The sequence below is a fragment of the Salvelinus fontinalis genome, chromosome 1, assembly GCF_029448725.1.
Source record: "Salvelinus fontinalis isolate EN_2023a chromosome 1, ASM2944872v1, whole genome shotgun sequence".
Classification (NCBI taxonomy): Eukaryota; Metazoa; Chordata; class Actinopteri; order Salmoniformes; family Salmonidae; genus Salvelinus; species Salvelinus fontinalis.
The window spans coordinates 34,472,642-34,497,576 of NC_074665.1; the positions used below are offsets into that span (position 1 = coordinate 34,472,642).

The 24,935-nt window shown below is 41.7% G+C and overlaps 1 protein-coding gene across 1 annotated transcript in view; it reads right to left on the bottom strand.

Moving 5' to 3' along the window:
* Positions 1 to 684: 684 nt before the first annotated feature.
* Positions 685 to 24,935, bottom strand: part of LOC129853564 (phosphatidylinositide phosphatase SAC2-like) — a 30,561-nt gene continuing 6,310 nt past the window's right edge. Inside the window, exons 3-20 of the mRNA XM_055919733.1 lie at positions 19,936 to 20,072; positions 18,323 to 18,451; positions 17,942 to 18,109; positions 17,701 to 17,757; positions 14,382 to 14,580; positions 14,062 to 14,241; positions 13,790 to 13,857; positions 13,525 to 13,649; positions 12,493 to 12,570; positions 12,204 to 12,324; positions 11,865 to 11,993; positions 8,445 to 8,562; positions 6,545 to 6,743; positions 4,388 to 4,459; positions 4,228 to 4,301; positions 3,866 to 3,994; positions 3,654 to 3,741; positions 685 to 3,467 (exon numbers count right to left, since the gene is read on the bottom strand). Of these exons, the coding sequence (XP_055775708.1) occupies positions 2,357 to 3,467; positions 3,654 to 3,741; positions 3,866 to 3,994; positions 4,228 to 4,301; positions 4,388 to 4,459; positions 6,545 to 6,743; positions 8,445 to 8,562; positions 11,865 to 11,993; positions 12,204 to 12,324; positions 12,493 to 12,570; positions 13,525 to 13,649; positions 13,790 to 13,857; positions 14,062 to 14,241; positions 14,382 to 14,580; positions 17,701 to 17,757; positions 17,942 to 18,109; positions 18,323 to 18,451; positions 19,936 to 20,072 (3,182 nt within the window). The 3' untranslated portion in view covers positions 685 to 2,356. The remainder of the gene's footprint in view (positions 3,468 to 3,653; positions 3,742 to 3,865; positions 3,995 to 4,227; positions 4,302 to 4,387; positions 4,460 to 6,544; positions 6,744 to 8,444; positions 8,563 to 11,864; positions 11,994 to 12,203; positions 12,325 to 12,492; positions 12,571 to 13,524; positions 13,650 to 13,789; positions 13,858 to 14,061; positions 14,242 to 14,381; positions 14,581 to 17,700; positions 17,758 to 17,941; positions 18,110 to 18,322; positions 18,452 to 19,935; positions 20,073 to 24,935) is intronic.

The following is a 24,935-nucleotide window of genomic DNA, read 5'->3' on the forward strand; positions in this document are numbered from 1 at the left end:
AACAGATATACACACAGTACAATACTTACATATCAAACAGTATACTCTTACCGGAGTTCTTGTACATTGGTAAATGTCCTATATTGATGGGGAATAAACTCGACAACAGTAACCAGGTTTCCATCTAACTTTTTTACGCGAGTAAAGTACATGTGGAATAGAAAAATAAAATTATTCACGACAGAATCCGCTAGAAAAGGTGGGATCTTTTTGCGTCAGTAAAATTAATTAAACGCAAATATTGATAGAATAACCATCATATCAAACTTGGAGTCACACAATGACATGTGTGGTCCACCCACTACGACTCGGAAAAGCATGGAGTGTATTATGCTACAGATGGAATAAGTTATGAGGGTGGAGAAAGTGCACGGTGCTGAGTTTGATGCTGTTTTCCAATAAATATCGAGTCTTATTCTGGTGACATGACGATCGATGCTTGGCTGCCGTTTGACAAGTAAAAATAATCTTGCTCTTTTGTCCATAATAGGAAATGCATCATGTAGGCAGCCTACCCGCACTCTGCAAGCTTTTGGCTAGAGAGCACGTGCAAAGACCAGTGTGGGCACATAGGTTACAGTGGGGTCCGAAATTGACACCCTTAATAAAGATGAGCAATAATGACTGTATAAATCAAATACTGAGCTATTATTGAATGCAATTATTATTTTTTATGGGGGGGGGGGGGGGGGGGGGGGGATCATTTTATATGAATACAATTTCTCAGAGAACGAGATTTTGTTTAACAAGTCATTAAAAAAAAGCTCAAAATTAGGGGTCAAAATTGTCATCCGTAAAGATAGAGTAGTCAAAAGTGTTGTATTTGGTCCCATATTCCTAGCACGCAATGACAACATCAAGCTTGTGACTCAAACTTGTTGGGGGGGTATGATCTTAGAAGGTCAAACTTTCTCACTCAAGATTCATTTCAGGATTATCTGTAATCATGGTATCAAGAAGTAGTGTTTAGAAACATATTCTGTTCTTAATTACAAAAGTGACTCCAAAATAACACTATACATTATTTACCATTAATAATATGGGAACAAATACTAAACTTGACTACTTTATTTATAAGAATCTTTAGTGGAGCCAATTTTGAACCCCGCCTTCTTTCGATTTTTTTAGATTACTTGTTAAACAATTTATTTTCTGAGCAATTGTATTAATATAACTTCCCCAAAAAAATTGAGCATACAATATAGCTCAGTATTTGAATTATTTCATACAGTCATTGCTCATCTTCATTAAAGTTGTCAACCATTTCTGACCCCACTGTATAACAATTTGTTTTGTGACAAAACAGAGTTTAATGCGATGGAAACCTATTTACTTGTATTTTTTTTTCAGAACATAGGAATTTAACCGCAAAAATAATTATGTGCACTACGTTATCATGCACAGCTTTTTATCCACAACAAGTCAATTTGGTGGGAAAATGAGAATATTGTTTTTATGCAGATTTTTTGAGTATTCGCATGAAAATCTGTCACCAATTGGATGGAAACCGAGCTACTGATCCCCATTTATCTAGGAGTTGTATGTTTGTTTTCTTACTAGCCTAGGGTAGGTCTAATATCTAACATTGAGCTGCCCTTTGAAAATCAATAGGGACATTTGGTCGGACACTTCTACCAATGTTTTTGAAACAGAGCTATGAACTAGGCCTATATCACAAATGCCAATAGGTGCACTGCACCTATGGAATTACAAAAGTAATCAATTCAGAGCTCATCTCTCAACATGCACTGGATATTGCCTACCTTATCTAATTAAGTTATTAACAATAGCCTGACATGCAAATGTAGCTGGAAAATCAATTGAAAGGAATGCTTCCGTCTTTGTCGAGCAAAACACGTCAACGAAGGTACTACGCTGCGTACAGAGCACAGACCCACTTGCGCACTCAACACATTGAAATATGTAGAGTTTCCCTGTATTTGGGTGGGAAACTGAAGCGAGGTGTAGCTATTGCCTTTTTCTGTTTGAGTCTTATTAAAGAATGTGAAACAATGTCTTTTTGCTGCTTTTCATTAAATCATTTTCTTTAGGCTATGGACTAAAATAAATTAGTTCATATGGGCAGAATATAATGCTTTGCGGTCGTGCTTCGGAAAGGAATTGCATTAGGATTAAGTACGCCGTGTATTGAGCTGGGGTATTATATACTACACAACACTGGCTGTAAACATGGTCAGGTCAACTACAAGGGGAATTGAAGAGCAGGGTTCTTAGTCAAGTCAGTGTGGGTCCCTTCTTGTGCAAGCTTATGCTACTGCTAGCTACTGTACTGGAAGTCACATACTATACTACTAACTGTACAAAAACCTGCTTAGAGGCTACAACTTTAGAAGTGCTAGATCTGTATGATCCTCGTCTGGCACTGTGTAAACATTGCCTTCAGCTCGTTCTCTTGTGTCTCATTGAGACCGGCCATTTCTGGCTCTGGGCTTTTCTGCACCTTTGCCACGGCAAAGTTGATGCCTTGGGTAAGTCCGGCCTGGGTCAGGCTGGCCACCTGCACCATGGAGCTCTTGATCTTGGCAAAGGGGGAGACTACTCGACTGCCGTTACCGTCGGCGGGCAAGGGGCCCAGGCTGCCATCCATGTGAGAGCCCAGGCTCCTCTGGGAGCTGCCAGAAGCTGCCGAGCTGAGCTTCTGGGCAGTCAGGAGATTGGGTCTGGAGGTAACATCTAGCTGGGATGGCCTGGGAGGGAGCTGGAGCTCCTTCGCCTGCACCTTCTGATCTGAACCTGGCTTCTCGTCTGGGGCCAGGGGACCTTTAGCATGTGAAGGGACATGTGGGTTCTGTGTGGGGATGCCACCAGTCATCTGCTCCCCGAATACCTCCACAGGTTTGGTCTGCGCATCTTGGATGAATTGGTGGCAATAGGCATCAATGGGCGTTCCAAAGTCTATCAGGATGGCCTCCTCACCCTCTGAGGTAGCATCGGGAGACTGGTCTTCAGGACCGGTTAGAGCCGGAGCCCCCTGCTTACTGTCACAGCCAGTGACTCTGATGTTAAGCTCCACGCTGCCTAGCCGCGGAGCTGATGCCACGATGCCGCAGCTGGGCAGCACGTAGTCCACATTCTCCAAGGAGCCGGAGCGCAGGTGTTCATCCGAGTTGTACGAATCTGAGTCGGATGACATCTCCGAGTGGTTGTCACAGAGGTCCTTCAGAGCCGGGCCGGTGTTTGCCCCCTCGGAGGTCTCCAAGCTGCTGTCAGACTTCCAGAGGGTGATCCCAATGGTGGGCTTCAGGAAGTTCACGTCGGGCTTAGTGGAGAAGGTGTTGCCCAGCCTCCCCTTGAAGGAGCCCATGTTGACATTGGACTTCTTCACCCTCTGGTTGAGAGAGGAGAACTTGTTGAGGAGGAAGCTCTTTCCCTGAGCCAGACCAGAGCTGCCAAGGACCTGGTCAGGGTGTCTGCCCATAATGTCCTCGTGAGGTTTACTGTGCCTTCTGAAACAAATGGATTGACAATATATAGTCTAGTATTTTATCCAGGGCTTCTATTCATAGTGCATATCCACGTCAATGAGATTTTGTTCTAGAAATGTAAAAGGGCTAGTATAGGCTAGTATAATTGTAAAATACAGTAACTATGAGAAAATAATATAGAAAGAGTGATAATGAATTCCAACTCACCTCTCCAGTTTCTTTTCAATCACCTGCATGTCTAGTCCCATGGATTGCTTTGTTATGCAAAGCATCTCAGCTATGCACTGTAACGTGTCTGAAATATAATTAATCATTCCCACAATGGGAGGTCAGGACAAGGAATTCAAGTAATTTTGTGGCTATACGGGCAGTGTGCTTCCAGTCTACCAGATTTTATGAAATAAATAATCTTCCCATACCTTTACCGTCATCCTCAGGATTCCTTGTGACAGCCCTCAGTGTGTGGAAATACCCACTTGTCTCATCATTCTTGTAGTGTAGACGCATACAGCAGAATTTGGGCTTCCCGAACAGAGTAGGTTCTGGGCCTAAAAAAGAACACACAGGACATGTGAGCTTTATTGATGCATTATTTAAATGTTTGTGGTAAATCAAAGGCATTATTTGCATCATTCAGAATTTGTGTACAACGAATGAAAACCGTGGCCAAAGTGTGTGCTTAGTAGCTTTACAGTGTAAAATAAATATTGAAGCTGTGCAGGACTGATTTAGACCCTGTCTACACTGTGGAGCTATATTTCTCTTAAGGGGAAACACTTACCTATTTCAATCTTTTCCAAACCCTCCAAGTTGAGGCGCTGGTACTGATTGACTTTGTCAGCTTCCTCATCATAGCTGTAAAAACAAAAGCAAAAAAACGATGATATAATGAACAGCTAAAACATGTAATTGACTCTTCTGTAATAAATGTAGGCACTTACTATGCAATGTAATATGCACTGTTGGATAACAGCAGGAGAACATCCACGTCTTTGCTGGTTGCATCAATAAGGCTGATGAGTAGAAAAATACGTGACAATGAGCTTTCTACATGAACAATTTGTTGAGGAACAAACACTTTCAAGGTGTTGATTTTGAAGTGCGTCTTAATTTCCCCTGAGGAAATAAATAAAGCTGCATTTAATTGATGCACGTTAACAGTGTTGGGAGAACAAACACTATGAGAGCCAACTCATGAAAGGATTCAGTCAATGAAACAAAAATAGCAAAATGCAATTTGTCAAGCAAGAATTTTGCTAGGACTGGAGTGGGAGCTAAATGGAGGGATGTGTAACCTGAAAATGAGCTGTTATTGACAGAGAGGAGTGCAAACTCTCTTTGTTATATGTCTATTAACTTAAAAACCCCACCCAACCAAACAAGCTGAAATTACAGGCGGTCTTTTCAAATATCTCTTACATTATCAGTGCATTATCATTGTGTGGAAATACACTGCTCAAAAAAATAAAGGGAACACTTAAACACAATGTAACTCCAAGTCAATCACACTTCTGTGAAATCAAACTGTCCACTTAGGAAGCAACACTGATTGACAATAAATTTCACATGCTGTTGTGCAAATGGAATAGACAAAAGGTGGAAATTATAGGCAATTAGCAAGACACCCCCCAAAACAGGAGTGATTCTGCAGGTGGTGACCACAGACCACTTCTCAGTTCCTATGCTTCCTGGCTGATGTTTTGGTCACTTTTGAATGCTGGCGGTGCTCTCACTCTAGTGGTAGCATGAGACGGAGTCTACAACCCACACAAGTGGCTCAGGTAGTGCAGTTCATCCAGGATGGCACATCAATGCGAACTGTGGCAAAAAGGTTTGCTGTGTCTGTCAGTGTAGTGTCCAGAGCATGCAGGCGCTACCAGGAGACAGGCCAGTACATCAGGAGACGTGGAGGAGGCCGTAGGAGGGCAACAACCCAGCAGCAGGACCGCTACCTCCGCCTTTGTGCAAGGAGGTGCACTGCCAGAGCCCTGCAAAATGACCTCCAGCAGGCCACAAATGTGCATGTGTCTGCTCAAACGGTCAGAAACAGACTCCATGAGGGTGGTATGAGGGCCCGACGTCCACAGGCGGGGGTTGTGCTTACAGCCCAACACCGTGCAGGACGTTTGGCATTTGCCAGAGAACACCAAAATTGGCAAATTCGCCACTGGCGCCCTGTGCTCTTCACAGATGAAAGCAGGTTCACACTGAGCACATGTGACAGATGTGACAGAGTCTGTAGACGCCTTGGAGAACGTTCTGCTGCCTGCAACATCCTCCAGCATGACCGGTTGGCGATGGGTCAGTCATGGTGTGGGGTGGCATTTCTTTCTGGGGCCGCACAGCCCTCCATGTGCTCGCCAGAGGTAGCCTGACTGCCATTAGGTACCGAGATGAGATCCTCAGACCCCTTGTGAGACCATATGCTGACACATGCACATTTGTGGCCTGCTGGAGGTCATTTTGCAGGGCTCTGGCAGTGCACCTCCTTGCACAAAGGCGGAGGTAGCGGTCCTGCTGCTGGGTTGTTGCCCTCCTACGGCCTCCTCCACGTCTCCTGATGTACTGGCCTGTCTCCTGGTAGCGCCTGCATGCTCTGGACACTACACTGACAGACACAGCAAACCTTTTTGCCACAGTTCGCATTGATGTGCCATCCTGGATGAACTGCACTACCTGAGCCACTTGTGTGGGTTGTAGACTCCGTCTCATGCTACCACTAGAGTGAGAGCACCGCCAGCATTCAAAAGTGACCAAAACATCAGCCAGGAAGCATAGGAACTGAGAGGTGGTCTGCGGTCACCACCTGCAGAATCACTCCTGTTTTGGGGGGTGTCTTGCAAATTGCCTATAATTTCCACCTTTTGTCTATTCCATTTGCACAACAGCATGTGAAATTTATTGTCAATCAGTGTTGCTTCCTAAGTGGACAGTTTGATTTCACAGAAGTGTGATTGACTTGGAGTTACATTGTGTTGTTTAAGTGTTCCCTTTATTTTTTTGAGCAGTGTATATACCAAACACAGCAAAATCATGTTTTTGACTGCACTACCCCTTTAAGTTTAGAGTTGTGATTTGTGAATGGTTCCAGCACCAACCTCATGTCACAGTCGATGAGGGCCCAGCCACCATGGAACTTCTCGTCGTCGGGCAGCAGTAGCTGCATGTAAGTCTGTAGCAGGAGGCTGACCTGCTCCTGGGTTACTCTCTGGCTCTCCTGCTCTTTCTCCTCATGCTCCTTCTCCTTACTGAAAATGGAGTACAGGTCCTCTGTCACAGGATGGCCCATCATCAGGTCTAGAGAGAGGTGGGAGGGAAGAACGATTGAGTCACGGTTTTAAGACTAAACAAATGAGGGTGGAATCCATTTTTATAACACTTTACTTAGAGCCTGCAGGTATAATGCTATTTAACTTGTTATAAGCATAAACACACACACTACCATTCAAAAGTTTAGGGTCACTTAGAAATGTCCTTGTTTTTGAAAGAAAATCTTTTTTTTTGTCCATTTCAAATTGATCAGAAATACAGTGTAGACATTGTTAATGTTGTAAATGACTATTGTAGATGGAAACGGCAGATTTTTTTTTTACGGAAATCTACAGAGGCCCATTATCAGCAACCATTACTCCTGTGTTCCAATGGCACATTCTGTTAGCTAATCCAAGTCGATCATTAGAAAACCCTTTTGCAATTATGTTAGCACAGCTGAAAACTGTTGTCCTGATTAAAGAAGCAATAAAACTGGCTAGCGGAGTAGAAAACTTGAAAATAAAGGAGAGCCGCACACTCTAGGAGCTCAGATGCAAAAATGTAATTACCAACGTTTCGACAGCCAAGCTGTCTTCATCAGGGTATAATCACAAACACTGCGGGATGACTCGTTTATATAGTGTCAAAAGATGCACAGGTGTCTGTAATCATGGCCAAGAGTGGCCTAATATTATTGGTTAATTCTCAAATATTAAAATTACATACAAAGAACAGCATACTAAACACAAATGGATAGCAGACGATCATAGATTCATTTTAGACTACACAAGCTTACAAACAATTACAATGGCAAAGTCACAAGAATGGCTTCAGATCAACGTCTACGTTGAGACCGAAGGGAGCAAGGGTCTTTAAGTTAAAGATCCAGCCAGCCTTTCGTTTTAACAATAAATTATCAAGGTCACCCCCTCTCCTAGGGAGGGTGACATGTTCGATGCCAATATAACGAAGAGACGAAATCGAGTGGCCTGCCTCCAAAAAGTGGGCCGCAACTGGGTAATTCAAGTTTTTGCACGTAATGGTGCTACGATGCTCTGAGATAAGTACTTTTAATTCGCGCTTTGTTTTACCCACATAATTTTTACCACAAGGACAAGTTATAAGATAAATAACTGCCTTAGTGGAGCGCGTGATAACATCTTTGATTGGGATCGATTTCCCTGTTTGTGGGTGTTTTGAAGGATCTGCATTTATAAGTGCCATTGCATTGAGAACAGCCATTATACTTGTAATTTCCATCTAGTAGGGGCGCAAATAGACGTTGTTCAGGAATATCTTGGGGTGGTAAATCAGAGTGTACCAATTGGTCTCTGAGATTTCTGCCCCGCGAGAATACGACCAAGGGAAGGTCCGAAAACACATTACCGAGACTATCATCGGATTTTATAATGTGCCAATGTTTGTGAACGGTTCCCTTAATTTGTTCAGAGCGCTTTGAATAGCGGGTACTTAGAATGCAAGAATGCGTCTTTTTGCGAGACTGCCCTTGAAAAAGGTCATGTCTCATTTTATTTAGAATTAGAATTTAGACCCCAAACTTTTGAAAGATAGTGTATATTTTTTTTTTTTCCTGACTCACAATGGCTATTGATATTTAGTCAGGATCATTATGATATGATTAATAACACATAAGGGGATCATGCATGCTCATTACACATCTTAGAATTAATTATAACTGCATCATACCTGCAGGCTTTAAGTAAAGTATTACAGGTCACTTCTTACCAATGACTGCTTGTCTGTATGCGTCCCTGAAGCGGTTCAGATAGTAGCGGTTGGCTGAGTTCACGCCATCTTTCATCACCCCTGCCAGTTTTCTCTCCCCCGTTCTGGTGAAGTCTCCCTGTATATGGGATTACAAACAGAGGATGTCAAAAACAAGCAAGATATTGCACAGTCAATGTCTGATCCGTTCCACAAAAGTAGTAGGCGGGAAAAGGGTTTTATACTCTTCTTGGCTTAGGGCTCTGTAGTGTAAACACTTTGCTGTTATTGGCTTTATTGAGGAAAAGTTTTATTTACTCTAACCAGGTTTCCATCCAACATTTTGATGTGAATAAAGTACATGCCGAATAAAATGTAACATCAGGCCTGATGGAAACAGCTAATTTGATTGGTAAACTTTCCAAATGTCAACTAGATTCAGCCATGGGCCAATTTTTTTCTTGAGCGGATAGTCGGGGGGCGCAAGAAGCCTAAACAGATGTAATATTTGACTAAAACAATCATTTCAAACCTTGATTACATTTGGGGACATTGCCCTGCGTAGGGTGCCGTCTTTCAGATGGGACGTTAAAACAGTCCTGACTCTCTGTGGTCATTCAAAATCCCATGGAACTTAATTGTAAGATTAGGGGTATTCACCCCTGTATCATGGCTAAATTCCCAACCTGACCACATTCCATCATTGTCACCTAATCATCCCCCTCATTCCTAATTGGCATATCACTCCTCACCTCTCCACATGATAGCTGATGTGTGGTGAGCATTCTGGCACAAAATGTGTTGCCATGCATCACAGAGGTGGGTGCTACACATTGATGGTGGATGAGGTGAATTTCCCCCACCTATGTGCAGCACTCTGAGTACCTCAGTTGCTAGAAAAGCGTTATATAAATCCAGTCAATTATTATTAAATTATTATTTATATTCGGTCACATCTCTTATGCGTGGGAATAATTAGGACAGATTTCCTAAATTACAATCACTTGGAGCTGATTTCCTGGTATTTTTACAGTCATATGTACAACAATAAATTCCAAATAAAATTAATATATAACAAAATGCTGCTCAGAAAACTTGGGGGCCAATTAAAACCTACCCCGGGGTCCAAACTCGGCCCGTGGGCCACCAGTTGGGGAACCCTGCAATATACGCTAGAAAAAGGAGGGATATTTATGTGTCTGTAAAATTAATTATGCCATGATATCGAAGTAATGATGGCTATTATATTGTGTGGTCCTCCCAGTATGACTCAGGAAAGCATAACATTTATAGGCTACAGATGAAATAAGTTGAGGAATTTTACAGGCTGGTGAAAATGCAAGGTGATGAGCTTGATGCTCCTTTCCAATAAATATCGAGGGTCTTATTCTGGTGACATGATGATCGATGCTTGGTTGCCGTTTGACAAATAAAAATAATCTTCCTCTTTTGTCCATAATAATCTCATGTAGGCTATACCCGCATTATATATGTGAGCTGCTCGCTAGAGCGCACTTGCCAATACCAGAGTGGGCACAATCGCTATACAATGCAATTTTTTGTAACAAAACATCAGCAGAGTTGAAAATCTGTTGGAAAAACATTTTACTTATGTTTTATTCTGTACATGGGAATTTAACCGCAAAAGCTATTTATCCGCAACAAGACAATTTAATGGAAACATCGCTGGTGGGAAGATGCACATATCATTTTTATGCAGATTTTTGACTATTCACATGAAAATCTATAACCAATTGACTGTGATATGTGGTTGTCTTACCTAGCTCCTAGATGACTGCACTAATTAAGTCGCTCAGGATAAGAGTCTGCTAGATTACAAAAAATGTCAAATGTTATGCCATGGTTGAGGCTTTTTAAATTTTTGATCTAACCTTTAATTAACTAGGCAAGTCAGTTAAGAACAAATTCTTATTTACAATGACGGCCTACACCAGCCAAACCTGGACCAATTGTGCGTCGCCCTATGGGACTTTCAATCACGGCAGGTTGTGATACAGCCTGCACTAATCTAAAAGAAAGTGGGGGGAAAAGTTGTAGAACTCTTCTTTATTTTCTCCATCCTCCTGGTGTACTTTTCTTCCTGGATGTTTCCAAGTTGACATACACCGAGTGTACAAAACATTAGGAACAACTTCCTAATATATACACTACCGTTCAAAACTTTGGGGTCACTTGTGTCCTTGTTTTTGAAAGAAAAGCACATTTTTTGTCCATTAAAATAACATCAAATTGATCAGAAACACAGTGTAGACATTGTTAATGTTGTAAATGACTATTATAGCTGGAAACGGCTGATTTTTTATGGACTATCTACCTAGGCGTACAGAGGCCCATTATCAGCAACCATCACTCCTGTGTTCCAATGGCACATTGTGTTAGCTAATCCAAGTGTATCATTTTAAAAGGCTAATTGATCATTAGAAACCCCTTTTGCAATTATGTTAGCACAGCTGAAAACTGTTGACCTGATTAGAGAAGCAATAAAACTGGCCTTCTTTGGAATAGTTGAGTATCTGGAGCATCAGCATTTATGGGTTCGATTACAGGCTCAAAATGGCCAGAAACAAAGAACTTTCTTCTAAAACTTGTCAGTCTATTCTTGTTCTGAGAAATAGATTGCATCATGAGGCAGGAAAATTATGTGGATATATTGAAGCAAAGTCTCAAGACATCCGTCAGGAAGTTAAAGCTTGGTCGCAAATGGGTCTTCCAAATGGACAATGACCCCAAGCATACTTCCAAAGTTGTGACAAAACGGCTTGAGGGCAACAATGTCAAGATATTGGAGTGGCCATCACTAAGCCCTGACCTCAAGCCTATAGAACATTTGTGGGCAGAACTGAAAAAGCGTGTGCGAACAAGGAGGCCTACAAACCTGACTCAGTTACACCAGCTCTGTCAGGAGGAATGGGCCAAAATTCACCCAACTTATTGTGGGAAGCTTGTGGAAGGCTACCCAAAATGTTTGACCCAAGTTTAACAATTTAAAGCCAATGCTACCAAATACTAATTGAGTGTATGTAAACTTCTGACCCAATGGGAATGTGATGAAAGAAATTAAAGCTGAAATAAATCATTCTACTATTATTCTAACATTTCACATTCTTAAAATAAAGTTGAGATCCTAACTGACCTAAGACAGGGAATTTTTACTGGGATTAGATGTCAGGAATTGTGAAAATTTAGTTTAAATGTATTTGGCTAAGGTATATGTAAACTTCTGACTTCAACTGTTGGCTACTGGCCCAATGCTCTTAACCACTAGGCTACCTGCCTCCATTTCTAGTTTCATTACTTGATCAATTTGCAGTGAAGGCCTACTAACTGTGGGGTAACAGGACAGTATACTGTTGGCAGATGCAAATCAAATATAGCAAACCTAATATTAGCTTAAAACTTTACACATGCTAATGATTTTACCTTGAGGGCGGCTGTGCCGGCGTACTGTCTGCTGATGGTGTCGCCGTTGTTGGCCCACATGACCTGGTAGATCCTGTAGCACTTGAGCGGCAGAGGCTGCTCAGGGGGCATCACACCCAGTTTCTTCAGCTGAGGGAGGCAGAGACTAAGTTAGGCATCAGTCACCATCGAACATTTGCCAGAAAACTATACTTACAGTGGAATTCCACTGAAAAAGTTTAAATTTGATGTTTTGTTCTTTACCTTTTCATATGTAATATGCTAACCATTACCACATTACTATGTCTACCATTACATCATCAGCTTTAAGTTGACATGTTCGAAGTGGGGGAATCTCACCTGTGCCTCCATTACTGCACGAGCTATGGCAGCCTGTACTACATTGGTCCTGTCCAGACAGTCCATGCAGTTGACACGGAAAATGCCCTCCTGATGGCAGATGACTCCTGCCTGGTCCACCCTGACAGAGGAACATTCACTATGTGATGCATTGCATGTAGATATGGAGCTTCTGATCAACATGTGCGATCAATTACTGATTCATTCAAGATTTTTACTGGCCCTAAAAAAAGTCTGTTGAGGTTGGCGATGACACATTCCCACACGCACCACACACACACACACTTACCAGCCCCATCTCATGTCTGCGATAATATCAGAGATGGCATCTGTCAGCGTTTGCACATTCTCAAACTTCATACCTCGACTGAGAAGACAAAAGACCAATTAAAATACAGGGGAGTTCATACTAGAATAAATAAATACAATAATTGTACTTTAGGTTATTATTTTCTTATTAGAGTTACTTATTATACTGAACAAAAACATAAAATGCAACAATTTCAAAGATTTTTGTGAGTTACAGTTCAAACAAGGAAATCAGACAATTGAAATAAATTAATAAGGCCTTATGAATTTTACATGAATGGACAGGGGCACAGCAATAGGTGGGCCTGGGAGGACATAGGCCCACCCATTGGGGGCCAGGCCCAGCCAGCCAGAATGAGTTTTTCCCCATAAAAGGTCTTTATTACAGACAGAAATACTCCTCAGTTTCATCAGCTATCCGGGTGGCTGGTCTCAGATGATCCCGCGGGTGAAGAAGCCAGAAGTAGAGGTCCTGGGCTGGCGGGGTTACACGTGGTTGTGAGACTGGTTGGACGTACTGCCAAATCCTCTAAAATGGCATTGGAGGTGGCTTATCGTAGAGAAATGAACATTCCATTCTGGCAAGAGCTCTGGTAGACATTCCTGCCGTCCGCATGCATATTTCACGCTACCTCAAAACTTGAGACATCTGTGCCATTGTGTTGTGTGACAAAACTGCACATTTTAGAGTGGCCTTTTATTGTCCCCAGCACCTGTGGTGCACCTGTGTAATGATCAGGCTGTTTAATCATCTTCTTGATATGCCACACCTGTCAGGTGGATGGATTATCTTGGCAAAGAAGAAAAGCTCACTAACACGGATGTAAACAAATTCGTGCACAAAATTTGAGAGAAATAAGCTTTTTGTGCATATGGAAAAATGTCTGGGATCTTTTATTTCAGCTCATGAAACATGGGATCAACACTTTACATGTTGTGTTTATATTTTTGTTCAGTATTAAATGATCTGTGCAGTCAAGAGCTGATTGTTTCTGTGTATCAATTTTCTTACCAGTGCTCATGGAAGTCAAAAGAGACGTATGTAAGGTTTGGATTGTTGTACAGAAGGACTTGTTTGAGATATGCGTCGCCAATAATCTTCTCACGCCCACTTTGGTCCACTAAGTTTATGATGACCTGTCAAAACATAGTTGCAAATTGCATCAACTTTACTATAATGATAAGTCTTTACTTAGATAAGTCTAAGTTAAACGAAAACTCAATCTTTGGTAGTGATATCAAAGTAATGCCAATGCTGTCTGGCATACGATTCTCACCTGCTTTTTGTAAAGGTTGAGCTGTTCGTCAAAGTGAGCAGCAAAGTAAGGAATGGTCTCCTTTTCTCCTGAAAAGATGATTATAACAACGGGAAAAAGTATATGATGGGGTCATATTCATTTTAGCTTGCCCAGTGCCCTGGGTGGGTGGAGTATGCATATTTAAGCCCATTGCATTAATCATAAAAATACATTCGGCGCACTGGACATGCTTAAAAGAATGCACCCATTATTCACAAAGCAGTATTTTGGATTGTTAATATCCCACTGACCTTTCTCCAGCCGAGGCCTGGGGTTGTAGCGGTAGCCTGCTTGGCTCCAGAAGACAGGCACCGAACCGCGGCTCTGCACAAAAGACAGTGAGTGGTTGTGCACGTGTATCAGCTGCTCTGTCTCCACAAAGTTAGCCACGTGTCCATCTGTGTCTACCCCTCTGCGTTTGTACCGCATCCCTTTGGGGAGAAGAAAACTATGATCATTAAATTCACCCTCCAATAATCATCAGAATTTAACTATAACTTAATCAAAGTGTTGCAAATAGACCCTAGCAATTTGGCCTGGGTGTCCATGACCTTTGACCTCTGCACTGTACCTGCGCGGTGGCGACTGCGGCGGGAGATGAGGGCCACGGTGAAGCGCGGGTGGATGTCGTCCACGCAGGTGAGCTCCTGGAGCGGCGTATCGGGGCTGCTCTTCTCCTCCTCTGGGCTCTCGTTGTAATTCACTACCAGCTCCTGCACCTGCACAAAGCCCTGAATGATGGGTGTCACCCAGAAGTCCACCTCTGGAACCTGCAACACAACAAGAAAGGTTCCAACTCTATACAGTGATGCTAACTTGAGATGTATAAAGATGGAATGCAGTAGTTCAATATACAGTACCAGTCAAAAGTTGACACACCTACTCATTCAAGGGTTTTTCTTTATTTTTACTATTTTCTACATTGTAGAATAATAGTGAAGATATCAAAACTATGAAATAACACATATGGAATCATGTAGTAACCAAAAAAAAAAAAAGTGATATACAAATCTAAATATATTTTATATTTGAGATTCTTCAATGTAGCCACCCTTTGCCTTGATGACAGCTTTGAACACTCTTGGCATTATCTCAACCAGCTTCATGAGGTATGGAATGCATTTCAATGAACAGGTGTGCCTTGTTAAAAGTTAATTTGTGGAATTTCTTTCCTTAATGTGTTTGAGCCAATCAGTTGTGTTGTGACATGGTAGGGGTGGTTTACAGAAGATAGCCCTATTTGGTAAAAGACGAAGTCCATATAATGGCAAGATCAGCTCCAATAAGCAAAGAGAAACTTGCTTGGGCCAAGAATTCTGTCCTTTGGTCTGATGATTCCAAATTTGAGACTTTTGGTTTCAACCATTGTGTCTTTGTGAGATGCAGAGTAGGTGAACAGAGGATCTCCGCATGTGTGGTTCACACCGTGACGCATGAAGAAGGAGTGATGGTGTGGGCGTGCTTTGCTGGTAACACGGTCTGGGATTTATTTAGAATTCAAGGCACACTTAACCAGCATGGATACCACAGCATTCTGCAGCTATACACCATCGCATCTCGTTTGCGCTTAGTGGGACTAAACTATCATTTGTTTTTCAACAGGACAATGACCCAAAACACACCTCCAGGCTGTGTAAGTGGTATTTGACCAAGGATAGTGATGAGTGCTGCATCAGATGACCTGGCCTCCACAATCATCCGAAGTCAACCCAACAGATGGTTCGGGTTGAGTTGGACCGCAGAGTAAAGGAAAAGCAGCCAAATGCTCAGCATGTGTGGAAACTCATTCAAGACTGTTGGAAAATCATTCCTCATGAAGCTGGTTGAGAGAATGCCAAGAGTGCAAAGCTGTAATCAAGGCAAAGGGTGGCTACTTTGAAGAATCTAAAATATATTTTGATTTGTTTAACACTTTTTGGGTTCCTACATGATTCCATGTGTTATTTCATAGTTTTGATGTCTTCATTATTATTCTACAATGTAGAAAATAGTAAAAATAAAGAAAAACCTTAAGTAGGTGCTTTGGCTGGTACTGTATATTTAACATAGATTATTAAAAGGAGTATGATTGCTATCCGTTCAAATCACTCCAATAATACCTGCCACTAAGTGTTTCCTTGCTAGAACATTTCCCTATTGTTCAGATAGGGTTCTGCAGAAGCGTTCAGTGTCACACCAGTGCACCATGACCGTCTGTACTCTTATACAGTGCATTCGGAAAATATAATTTTTCGGAATTTTGTTACGTTACAGCCTTACTCTAAAATAGATTTTTCTTTTAATTCCCCTCATCAATCTACACACAATAACTCATAACAACAAAGCAAAAAAGTTGGTTTAAAATGTTTTGATAATTTATTTAAAAAAAAAAAACGGAAATATTACATTTACATAAGTATTCAGACTGTTTACTCATTACTTTGTTAAAGCACCTTGAGCAGCGATTACAGACTCAAGTCTTCTTGGGTATGACGCTACAAGCTTGACACACCTGTATTTCGGGAGTTTCTCCCATTCTTCTCTGCAGATCCTCTCAAGCTCTGTCAGATTGGATGGGGAGTGTCGCAGCACAGCTATTTTCAGGTCTCGCTAGAGATGTTCGATCGGGTTCAAGTCCAGGCTCTGGCCGGGCCAGTCAAGGACATTCAGAGACTTGTCCCGAAGCCACTCCTGCATTGCCTTGGCTGTGTGCTTAGGGTCGTTGTCCTGTTGGAAGGTGAACCTTCGTCTGAGGTCCTGAGCACTCTGGAGCAGGTTTTCATCAAGGATCTCTCTGTACTTTGCTCCATTCATCTTTTCCTTGATCCTGACTAGTATCAAAGTCCCTGCCGCTGAAAAACATGCCCACAGCATGATGCTGCCACCACGCTTCACCGTAGGGATGGTATTGGCCAAGTGATGAGCGGTGCTTGGTTTCCTCCAGACGTGCCTCTTGGCATTCAGGCCAAAGAGTTCAATCTTGGTTTCATCAGACCAGAACATCTTGTTTCTTATGGTCTGAGTGTCCTTAAGTTGCCTTTTGGCAAACTCCAAGCGGGTTGTCATGTGCCTTTTACTGAGGAGTTGTTTCCGTTGGGCCACTCTACAATAAAGGCCTGATTTGTGGAGTGCTGCAGAGATGGTTGTCCTTCTGGAAGGGTCTCCCATCTCCACAGGGTATCTCTGGAGCTCTGTCACGGTGACCATCGGGTTCTTGGTCATCTCCCTTACCAAGGCCCTTTTCCCCCGATTGCGGTTTGGCCGGGCGAACAGCTCTAAGAAGAGTCAAACTTCTTCCATTTAAGAATGGTGGAGGCCACTGTGTTCTTGGGGGCCTTCAATGCTGCAGACATTTTTTGGTACCCTTCCCCAGATCTGTGCCTCGAAACTATCCTGTCTCGGAGCTCTATGGACAATTCCTTCGACCTCATGGTTTGGTTTTTGCTCTGACGTGCACTGTCAACTGTGGGACCTTGTGTGGACAGGTGTGTGCCATTCCAAATCATGTCCAATCAATGAAATTTACCACAGGTGGACTCCAATCAAGTTGTAGAAACATCTCAAGGATGATTAATGGGAACAGGATGCACCTAAGCTCAATTTCAAGTCTCATAGCAAAGGGTGTGAATACTTATGTAAATAAGGTATTTCTGTTTAAAAAATATATAAATTTGCCAACATTTCTAAAAACCTGTTTTTGCCTTGTCATTATGGGTTATTATCCCGAAGCTAGTCCTGCGTTGAAGATTATTTTTATTTTTTTAATTTTTTTAAATAAGGCTGTAATGTAACAAAATGTGGAAAAGGGGAAGGGGTATGAATACTTTCCGAATGCACTGTATCTGACAATTCACAAATTAATATCTAGTCTATCCATTCCTGTCAAACAAGTCTTGAAATACATCAGTTACCTGCAGATCAATTAGCTCCTGGACCATGTGTTTGTTCCAGAAGAATCTGTCATCCACCTTGAAGAGGAAAATAACTATTATCAGTCAAACACGATTACTTTATTTTAATTATTTAAGCTTGGTTAAACTTATCTTAAAAGACAGGAAATGTGTGGTAAAATACTACTGTACTTAAACCAGGCATCTCATCTGATTTAGTAAATGCGACCTTTGTGCTTTGAGTGTAGTAATAACCACTTACCTGTTTCCATTGGGGTAAGTTGGACTTTTCTGTGTCTCCCTGCCGCTGCACAGTGTTGGTGAGGTCATAAGTCATGCTGTAGTAGAAGGAATCGGAGTCCATGAATATCTTGTACAGCTCGTCGAGCAGCCGCCTCTCGAGACGTTCCTTCTCTTTGTTTTCCTTGACCTGAAAGGCAGGGGAATACTAGGTGGTGGACATGGACAGGGATGGTATTAAATTGTCAAAATAATATAGAAAAATAACTAACAAATAAACTCTAAATGAAAAAAAACAATTAACAATTAATAAAAGCAAATGTACCAATTAAAAAAATGTACAAGAGTCATGTAAGATGATAATACATGGGATATCTGAGCACAGAACTACAAATTCTATAACCTTTTTCTTAGTGGGAGCCCCAACATTGGACTTGATCTGACTCAGAGTTTTCATCAGGTACTTCGACTCATCTGGAGACGGTGCAAGCTTCTCTGGTTTGTCGATCCCAAAGTGATGCTTCTTACAAAGCTAAAAGAAAGAGGACAGACTTTCTATTCCACATTCTATCAAAATTGTACATTGTTAACATACCAGCGTCATCATCCCCTGTAGTGATGTGTAACAGGAATTTAAAATGAACTCTGAGAAATACGCTCACTTTTATAAGCCATCTGAAGGCAGAATTTGAATAAAATTGTTCTTAACTGACTTGCCTAGTTAAATAAAGTTTAAATTAAAAATTAAAAAATGACCCTTCATTCAGATCAACTTAGGCTAATTGAGTATACCAAAGCATTCTGAATTGACCCCAACTCTATAAGACTTCCTCCTAATTTAGTTAATGATTAAAGTTTTCCAAATATATTTACAGGGAATGATAGACAATTGGGATCATACTGGTGGACATGTCTATGATTGACAGCTAATCACTATGGTGTCTTTGGGTTAATTGGTTCAGTCTCAATGTGATTGCTAGCTAATTACATCAATTCAAAGCTACTCGCTACCAACAGTCAAAAACATCCAAAACAAGTGGTTCAGAAAACTCTAAAACAACTTCACAGGGATACTGAATTCCTAACCTAGACGGGATGGAAGAATAATTCTGTGGCATGGAAAGTATGTAGGGCTAGGTTCTAGAAACATAGCAGAGACATGATTATCCAACACATCCCGTTTACTGGAAATGTTTCACTTACTTTCTCATGATCAGTATCATCTGTATCATCATCATGGCTCACCTGTAAGACTGGCATCTAAGCAAAATCCCGATTCCTCTGAGATCATTTGGCAAAATCACATTATTTTGGTTTCTAACTAAACAATTCTGATTAACATTGGCAATGCAGAAAAATAACACTAATGTAGTGTACCTTGGATGTTCATCTTACAATGTGATTCATTGGTGGGGACTCATCAAGGTGTCAATCAAAACAGGGCAATTGAGATACTAGTATTGAGATACTAGAAACATTGAAATGAAATCATAAAATTGAAAAACACTAAGGCTAGCCTAGATTCATCTCATCATGACTGCATCCTAGATTAAAGAAAGATGCATTATGCAGAAATCTCTACACCATTTCCTGGTTGCTAAAATTCTAATAGTTTGCCTAATTTGAGTTTGTGACAAAACAACCAAGAATAGTGTAGAGAAGCATTGTACCATCTATTGTATTTTCAGCTGTTTGAAGCTGGTGTACATAACCAAAGGTAAAAGATGTAAAGACGAAACTTAAGAACAGGAAGCATTTAAATAGTGCACATAGAACATATCTACCGTTTCTTTCAATGAGAATGACAGATCTATAAGAGATTTCGATATGAATTTGGTCGGGTCGCCAAAAAAGCTACATATTGCAGCTTTAAAAAAGGAGACAATAGCACATCAGTGGCTACTTTAATGTGATTACAGCTGCATTTTCACACTTAAAGGCCCAGTACTACTTGAGTGCTCAGAGCTCCATTAACCTCAAAGATAAAAAGTGCCTCACAGACAGACAATCTCTCACCTCCAGCTCCAGATCCAGTGGCTCTTCCTCAGACAGAGGAATGACAGCTATCTTGGTGATCTTGTAGACTTTGTGGTCACCTGGCATCTGGCCAACCAGCGCTTTTTGGCGGATCAGTATGAGACCCAGAGGAAGATCTGCCAACAAGAAGGGGTAAGGGGTGCATCATCACAGGCACAGAATTCAACACATTCCATAAGGTGCGACTTCTAGGGATGGGCGGTATCCAGACTTTCATATTGTCATATCATCCTTCTCTCACAGGGATTTACGGTATTACCGGTTTGGTACACAAGGGTACCAAACGGCCATATATGGTACATAAACTGCCCAAGCCTAGTGACTTAATCACCTTTTCACTCTCTCACTGTCTGTCTGTGGTGAAACACAGCATCTGGCTAAGCGAACTGAAATTTCACGCATTCAAATTCTCTTGTAAAACCAATGTATTATTCATTGACTACAGCTCTGCTTTCAACACCATAGTGACCTCAAAGCTCATCACTAAGCTAAGAACCCTGGGACTAAAGACCTCCCTCTGCAACTGGATCCAGGACTTCCTGACAGGCCGCCCCCAGGTGGTAAGGGTAGCTAACAACACATCCGGCACGCTGATCCTCAACACGGGGGCCCCTCAGAGGTGCGTGCTCAGTCCCATCCTGTACTCCCTGTTCACTCATGACTGCACAGCCAGGCACGACTTCAACACCATCATTAAGTTTGCATACGACAACAGTGGTAGGCCTAATCACCGACAACGATTAGACAGCCTATAGGGAGGAGGTCAGAGACCTGACCGTGTGGTGCAAGGACAACAACCTCTTCGTCAACATGATCAAGACAAAGGAGATGATTGTGGGCTACAGGAAAAGGAGGACCGAGCACACCCCCATTCTCATCAACGGGGCTGCAGTGGAGCAGGTTGAGAGCTTCAAGTTCCTTGGCATCCACATCACCAAAAAACTAACATGGTCCAAGCACACCAAGACAGTCGTGAAGAGGGCACAACAAAACCTATTAACCCTCAGGAGACTGAAAAGATTTGGCATGGGTCCTCAGACCCTCAAAACTTTTTACAGCTGCACTGTCGAGAGCATCCTGACGGGTTGCATCACTGCCTAGTATGGCAACTGCTCAGCCTCCGACCGCAAGGCACTACCGAAGGTAGTGCGTACAGCCCAGTACATCACTGGGGCCAAGCTTCCTGCCATCCAGGACCTCTATACCATGCGGTGTCAGAGGAAGGCCCCAAAAATGTCAAAGACTCCAGCCATCCTAGTCATAGACTGTTCTCTCTGCTACACACACGGCAAGCTGTACCCGAGCACCAAGTCTAGGTCCAAGAGGCTTCTAAACAGCTTCTACCCCAAGCCATAAGACTCCTGAACATCTAATCAAATGGCTACCCAGACTATGTGCACATAGATGTGTAAAGACAGTTGGACAAGACGTGGTAGGTAACTAGCTTGTTAATTGTTTACAAACAAATTAGTGAACGTGCTAGAAAGCTAAACAGCAACCTAGCTAACTAGTTGATTGCTAGTTACCAAGCTAACTAGGACTTGTTTTGAAAGTTGGATCATGTTATCCTTTGAGGGTTTAAAAAAAGTGTTCTTACACTATGATTTTGAACATTCAAAGCAACAGGGAAATTTCCATAGCAGGCATTGTCACCTTAGCTTGACTACATAACTTTGAGTGATAGGAAGCATGAGCACCACAAATCAGTCTACACCACTGCGCACACACCCGCCATTACTATGACAACTAGCGTAGCCATATTAGCAAATTACTGCTTTCTGAACACACACACACACACAAATCCAATTTGGTCACTTGTAACTTACTGTTTGGACAGTCAGTATTCCAAAACTGATTTGAGCGTTAAGGCCTGCAGTGTGAACATAGCTTTAGAGACCAACACAAAGGACCAGTTTCAAAACATTTAATCAATTAAGGCATGTTTTCATCAGTTCATATTTTCAGTACTGTCATGGTTTTGACCCAAGAACATAAATAAACCATGTATCAGACTCCATTACCCCATGCTCCTGGAAACTACCATACCTCTGGCCACACCTCACAAGTGTGACTAATTGCTCATCACCTCCCCCAAGACACTTCATTGGTTAATTGTGTTCACCTGTATTGTATTTAAAAAAAAGTAGGTGGCATAAACTGAACCACATGTAACATATGGAATTGCTTTAGTATACGCATCAAAAGTCCCAATGCAAAGTTACACCTCATGTATCTATCTTTTGAGTTATTACATAAAACTGAAGTCAATTGGAAAATGTTTTTCCATGGGGTGATGTAATATGGAGGCCAGCCTATTCCCGATCATGTAAGTTACAACAGAAATAACTTAAAATGTATAACTTCAAATTAAACCAAATTATTTGCACTCATGACTACTGGTGTCAATAGCATTTTCAGCCATATTACAAGTAAATACTTTATGAATTGATTGTTATAAATCAACTTGCAAGGTTGCTAGCCAACTAGCCTGTTAACGTTACATTAGTGCTACATGAGTTAGCCAGTTGCTATCAACAACTAGCTTACGGCTACATTAAAGTAAACCAAAGTTTTGGAAATACATAACACCATATTTCAAAGACCTTTAATACTGTTGATCACTCACTGCTAATTCAGAGGATGTCCTTAAAGGCTGCATGTAACTGATTCAAACATTACTTGACATAATTCAATGTGTATCTTTTATTTTTTATTATTTTTTTACCGTTATTTTACCAGGTAAGTTGACTGAACACATTCTCATTTGCAGCAACGACCTGGGGAATAGTTACAGGGGAGAGGAGGGGGATGAATGAGCCAATTGTAAACTGGGGATTATTAGGTGACCATGATGGTTTGAGGGCCAGATTGGGAATTTAGCCAGGACACCGGGGTTAACACCCCTACTCTTACGATAAGTGCCATGGGATCTTTAATGACCTCAGAGAGTCAGGACACCCGTTTAACGTCCCATCCGAAAGACGGCACCCTACACAGGGCAGTGTCCCCGATCACTGCCCTGGGGCATTGGGATATTTTTTAGACCAGAGGAAAGAGTGCCTCCTACTGGCCCTCCAACACCACTTCCAGCAGCATCTGGTCTCCCATCCAGGGACTGACCAGGACCAACCCTGCTTAGCTTCAGAAGCAAGCCAACAGTGGTATCTACAGATGGTGTCAAATCAGGTTCTACAGGGGTCAATTCTAGGTCCTGTACTTTTTACATTAACAATACTGACTGTGAAAAAAAAATGTCCTGCACTTGTATGCCGATGATACTGTAGTGTATGCTTTTGCACCCACGGTTGACCTGGCTCTATCTTAACTACAATCTGCCTTCATTGTATTACAGAAACTTTATTGACCTCAAATTGGTATTGAATGCAGGTAAAACCTTGTATGTTGGTCTCACAAACATAACTCTGATGATTTAAACATACGTACTTTGGATGGTGTCAATATTGATAGTGTCCCTGCTTACAAATATCTGGGCATCTTTTAAAAAGCTAAGAATAAAAAAAACTGGCTTCTTCTATAGAAATAGGTCCTGCCTCTCACTAAATAGCAGAAAGCAGATTATTCAGTCGAGGTTCCTATCGGTCCTAGACTATGGCGATATGAATGCAGCTGCTACTTCATTAAAGACGTTCGATGCAGTTCATCATCAATGCACTGTGCTTTATTACGGGCGACAGTTTTAATACTCATCACGGCATTCTTTACCAAAATGTTGGTTGGCCCTCTGATGTCATGTAGGTCAAATCAAAATGAAATAACATTTTATTTGTCGCATACACATATTTAGCGATGTTGTTGTGGGTGTAGGGAAATGCGCATGTTCCTAGCTCCAACAGTGCAGGAATATCTAACTATAGACACATCTAAAATATAAAATAATGGAATTAAGAAATATTAGGTTGAGAAATGTAGGTGTCCAGAGTATAAATATATTTATAAAACTGTGTGGTTCGAGCCCTTAATGCGGATTGGCTGAAAGCCGTGGTATGTCAGACCGTATACCACAGGCACGAATAAACATGTATTTTTACGTTGGTAACCAGTCTATAATAGCAATAAGGCATCTATGAGGTTTGTGGTATTTGGCCAATATATATTATATATACACACACACACACAATGTGGACACCCCTTCAAATTTGTGGATTCGGCTATTTCAGGCACATCCATTGCTGACAGGTGTATAAATCGAGCACACAGCCATGCAATCTCCATAGACAAACATTGGCAGTAGAATGGCCTTACTGAAGAGCTCAGTGACTTTTGATGTGGCACTATCAAAGGATGCCAACTTTGCAACACGTCACTTCGTAAAATTTCTGCAAGTGCTGTTATTGTGAATTATACAACGGCTGGGTCTAATCCTGAAAGATGATTGGTTAAAAGCGCATTCCAGCCTGTGTTAATTCCACAAGTTACCACCGTCTGGAATCTATGACGTTAAAAATGCCTATTTACTCTGTTCCATCTGACTGCGCAATCCACTGTCTCATCAGCCCATCATCAGACTAACATTTAGCTTAACAGTGGAGATTTGTATAAACCTTGCCATCTGTCTCTAACATTTGCAACATTGTTTCAACATTCAAGTTTGATCTCCAGCTGTCCCATAGTAATGAACATGTCAGGAGTTGGTACGAGACAGACAGGCAGGCGGCAGCTTTTCTCAGCCAGTCCAAATCATGAATCAGCATAGTTTGTATAAATCCATAAAAATTATCAATAGAAAACAGGGAAAATTAAACGAAGTGCAGCTAGTCTACCGTCTTTCCAGCTTCAGCTTGAAGTGATTGTGTTAGTTATGTTGTTGGCTAGCTGCTCTGAACAACAGTGTCCTGACAAGAGCACATATTCTATACCAGGCGAAATCGTGCATCATTAGCTTATTGTTATGGATGTATCCAAATTAAATGTAACTAGAAAATAGCTTAAACGCAAATGCAGCTATTTTGCGGTTATTC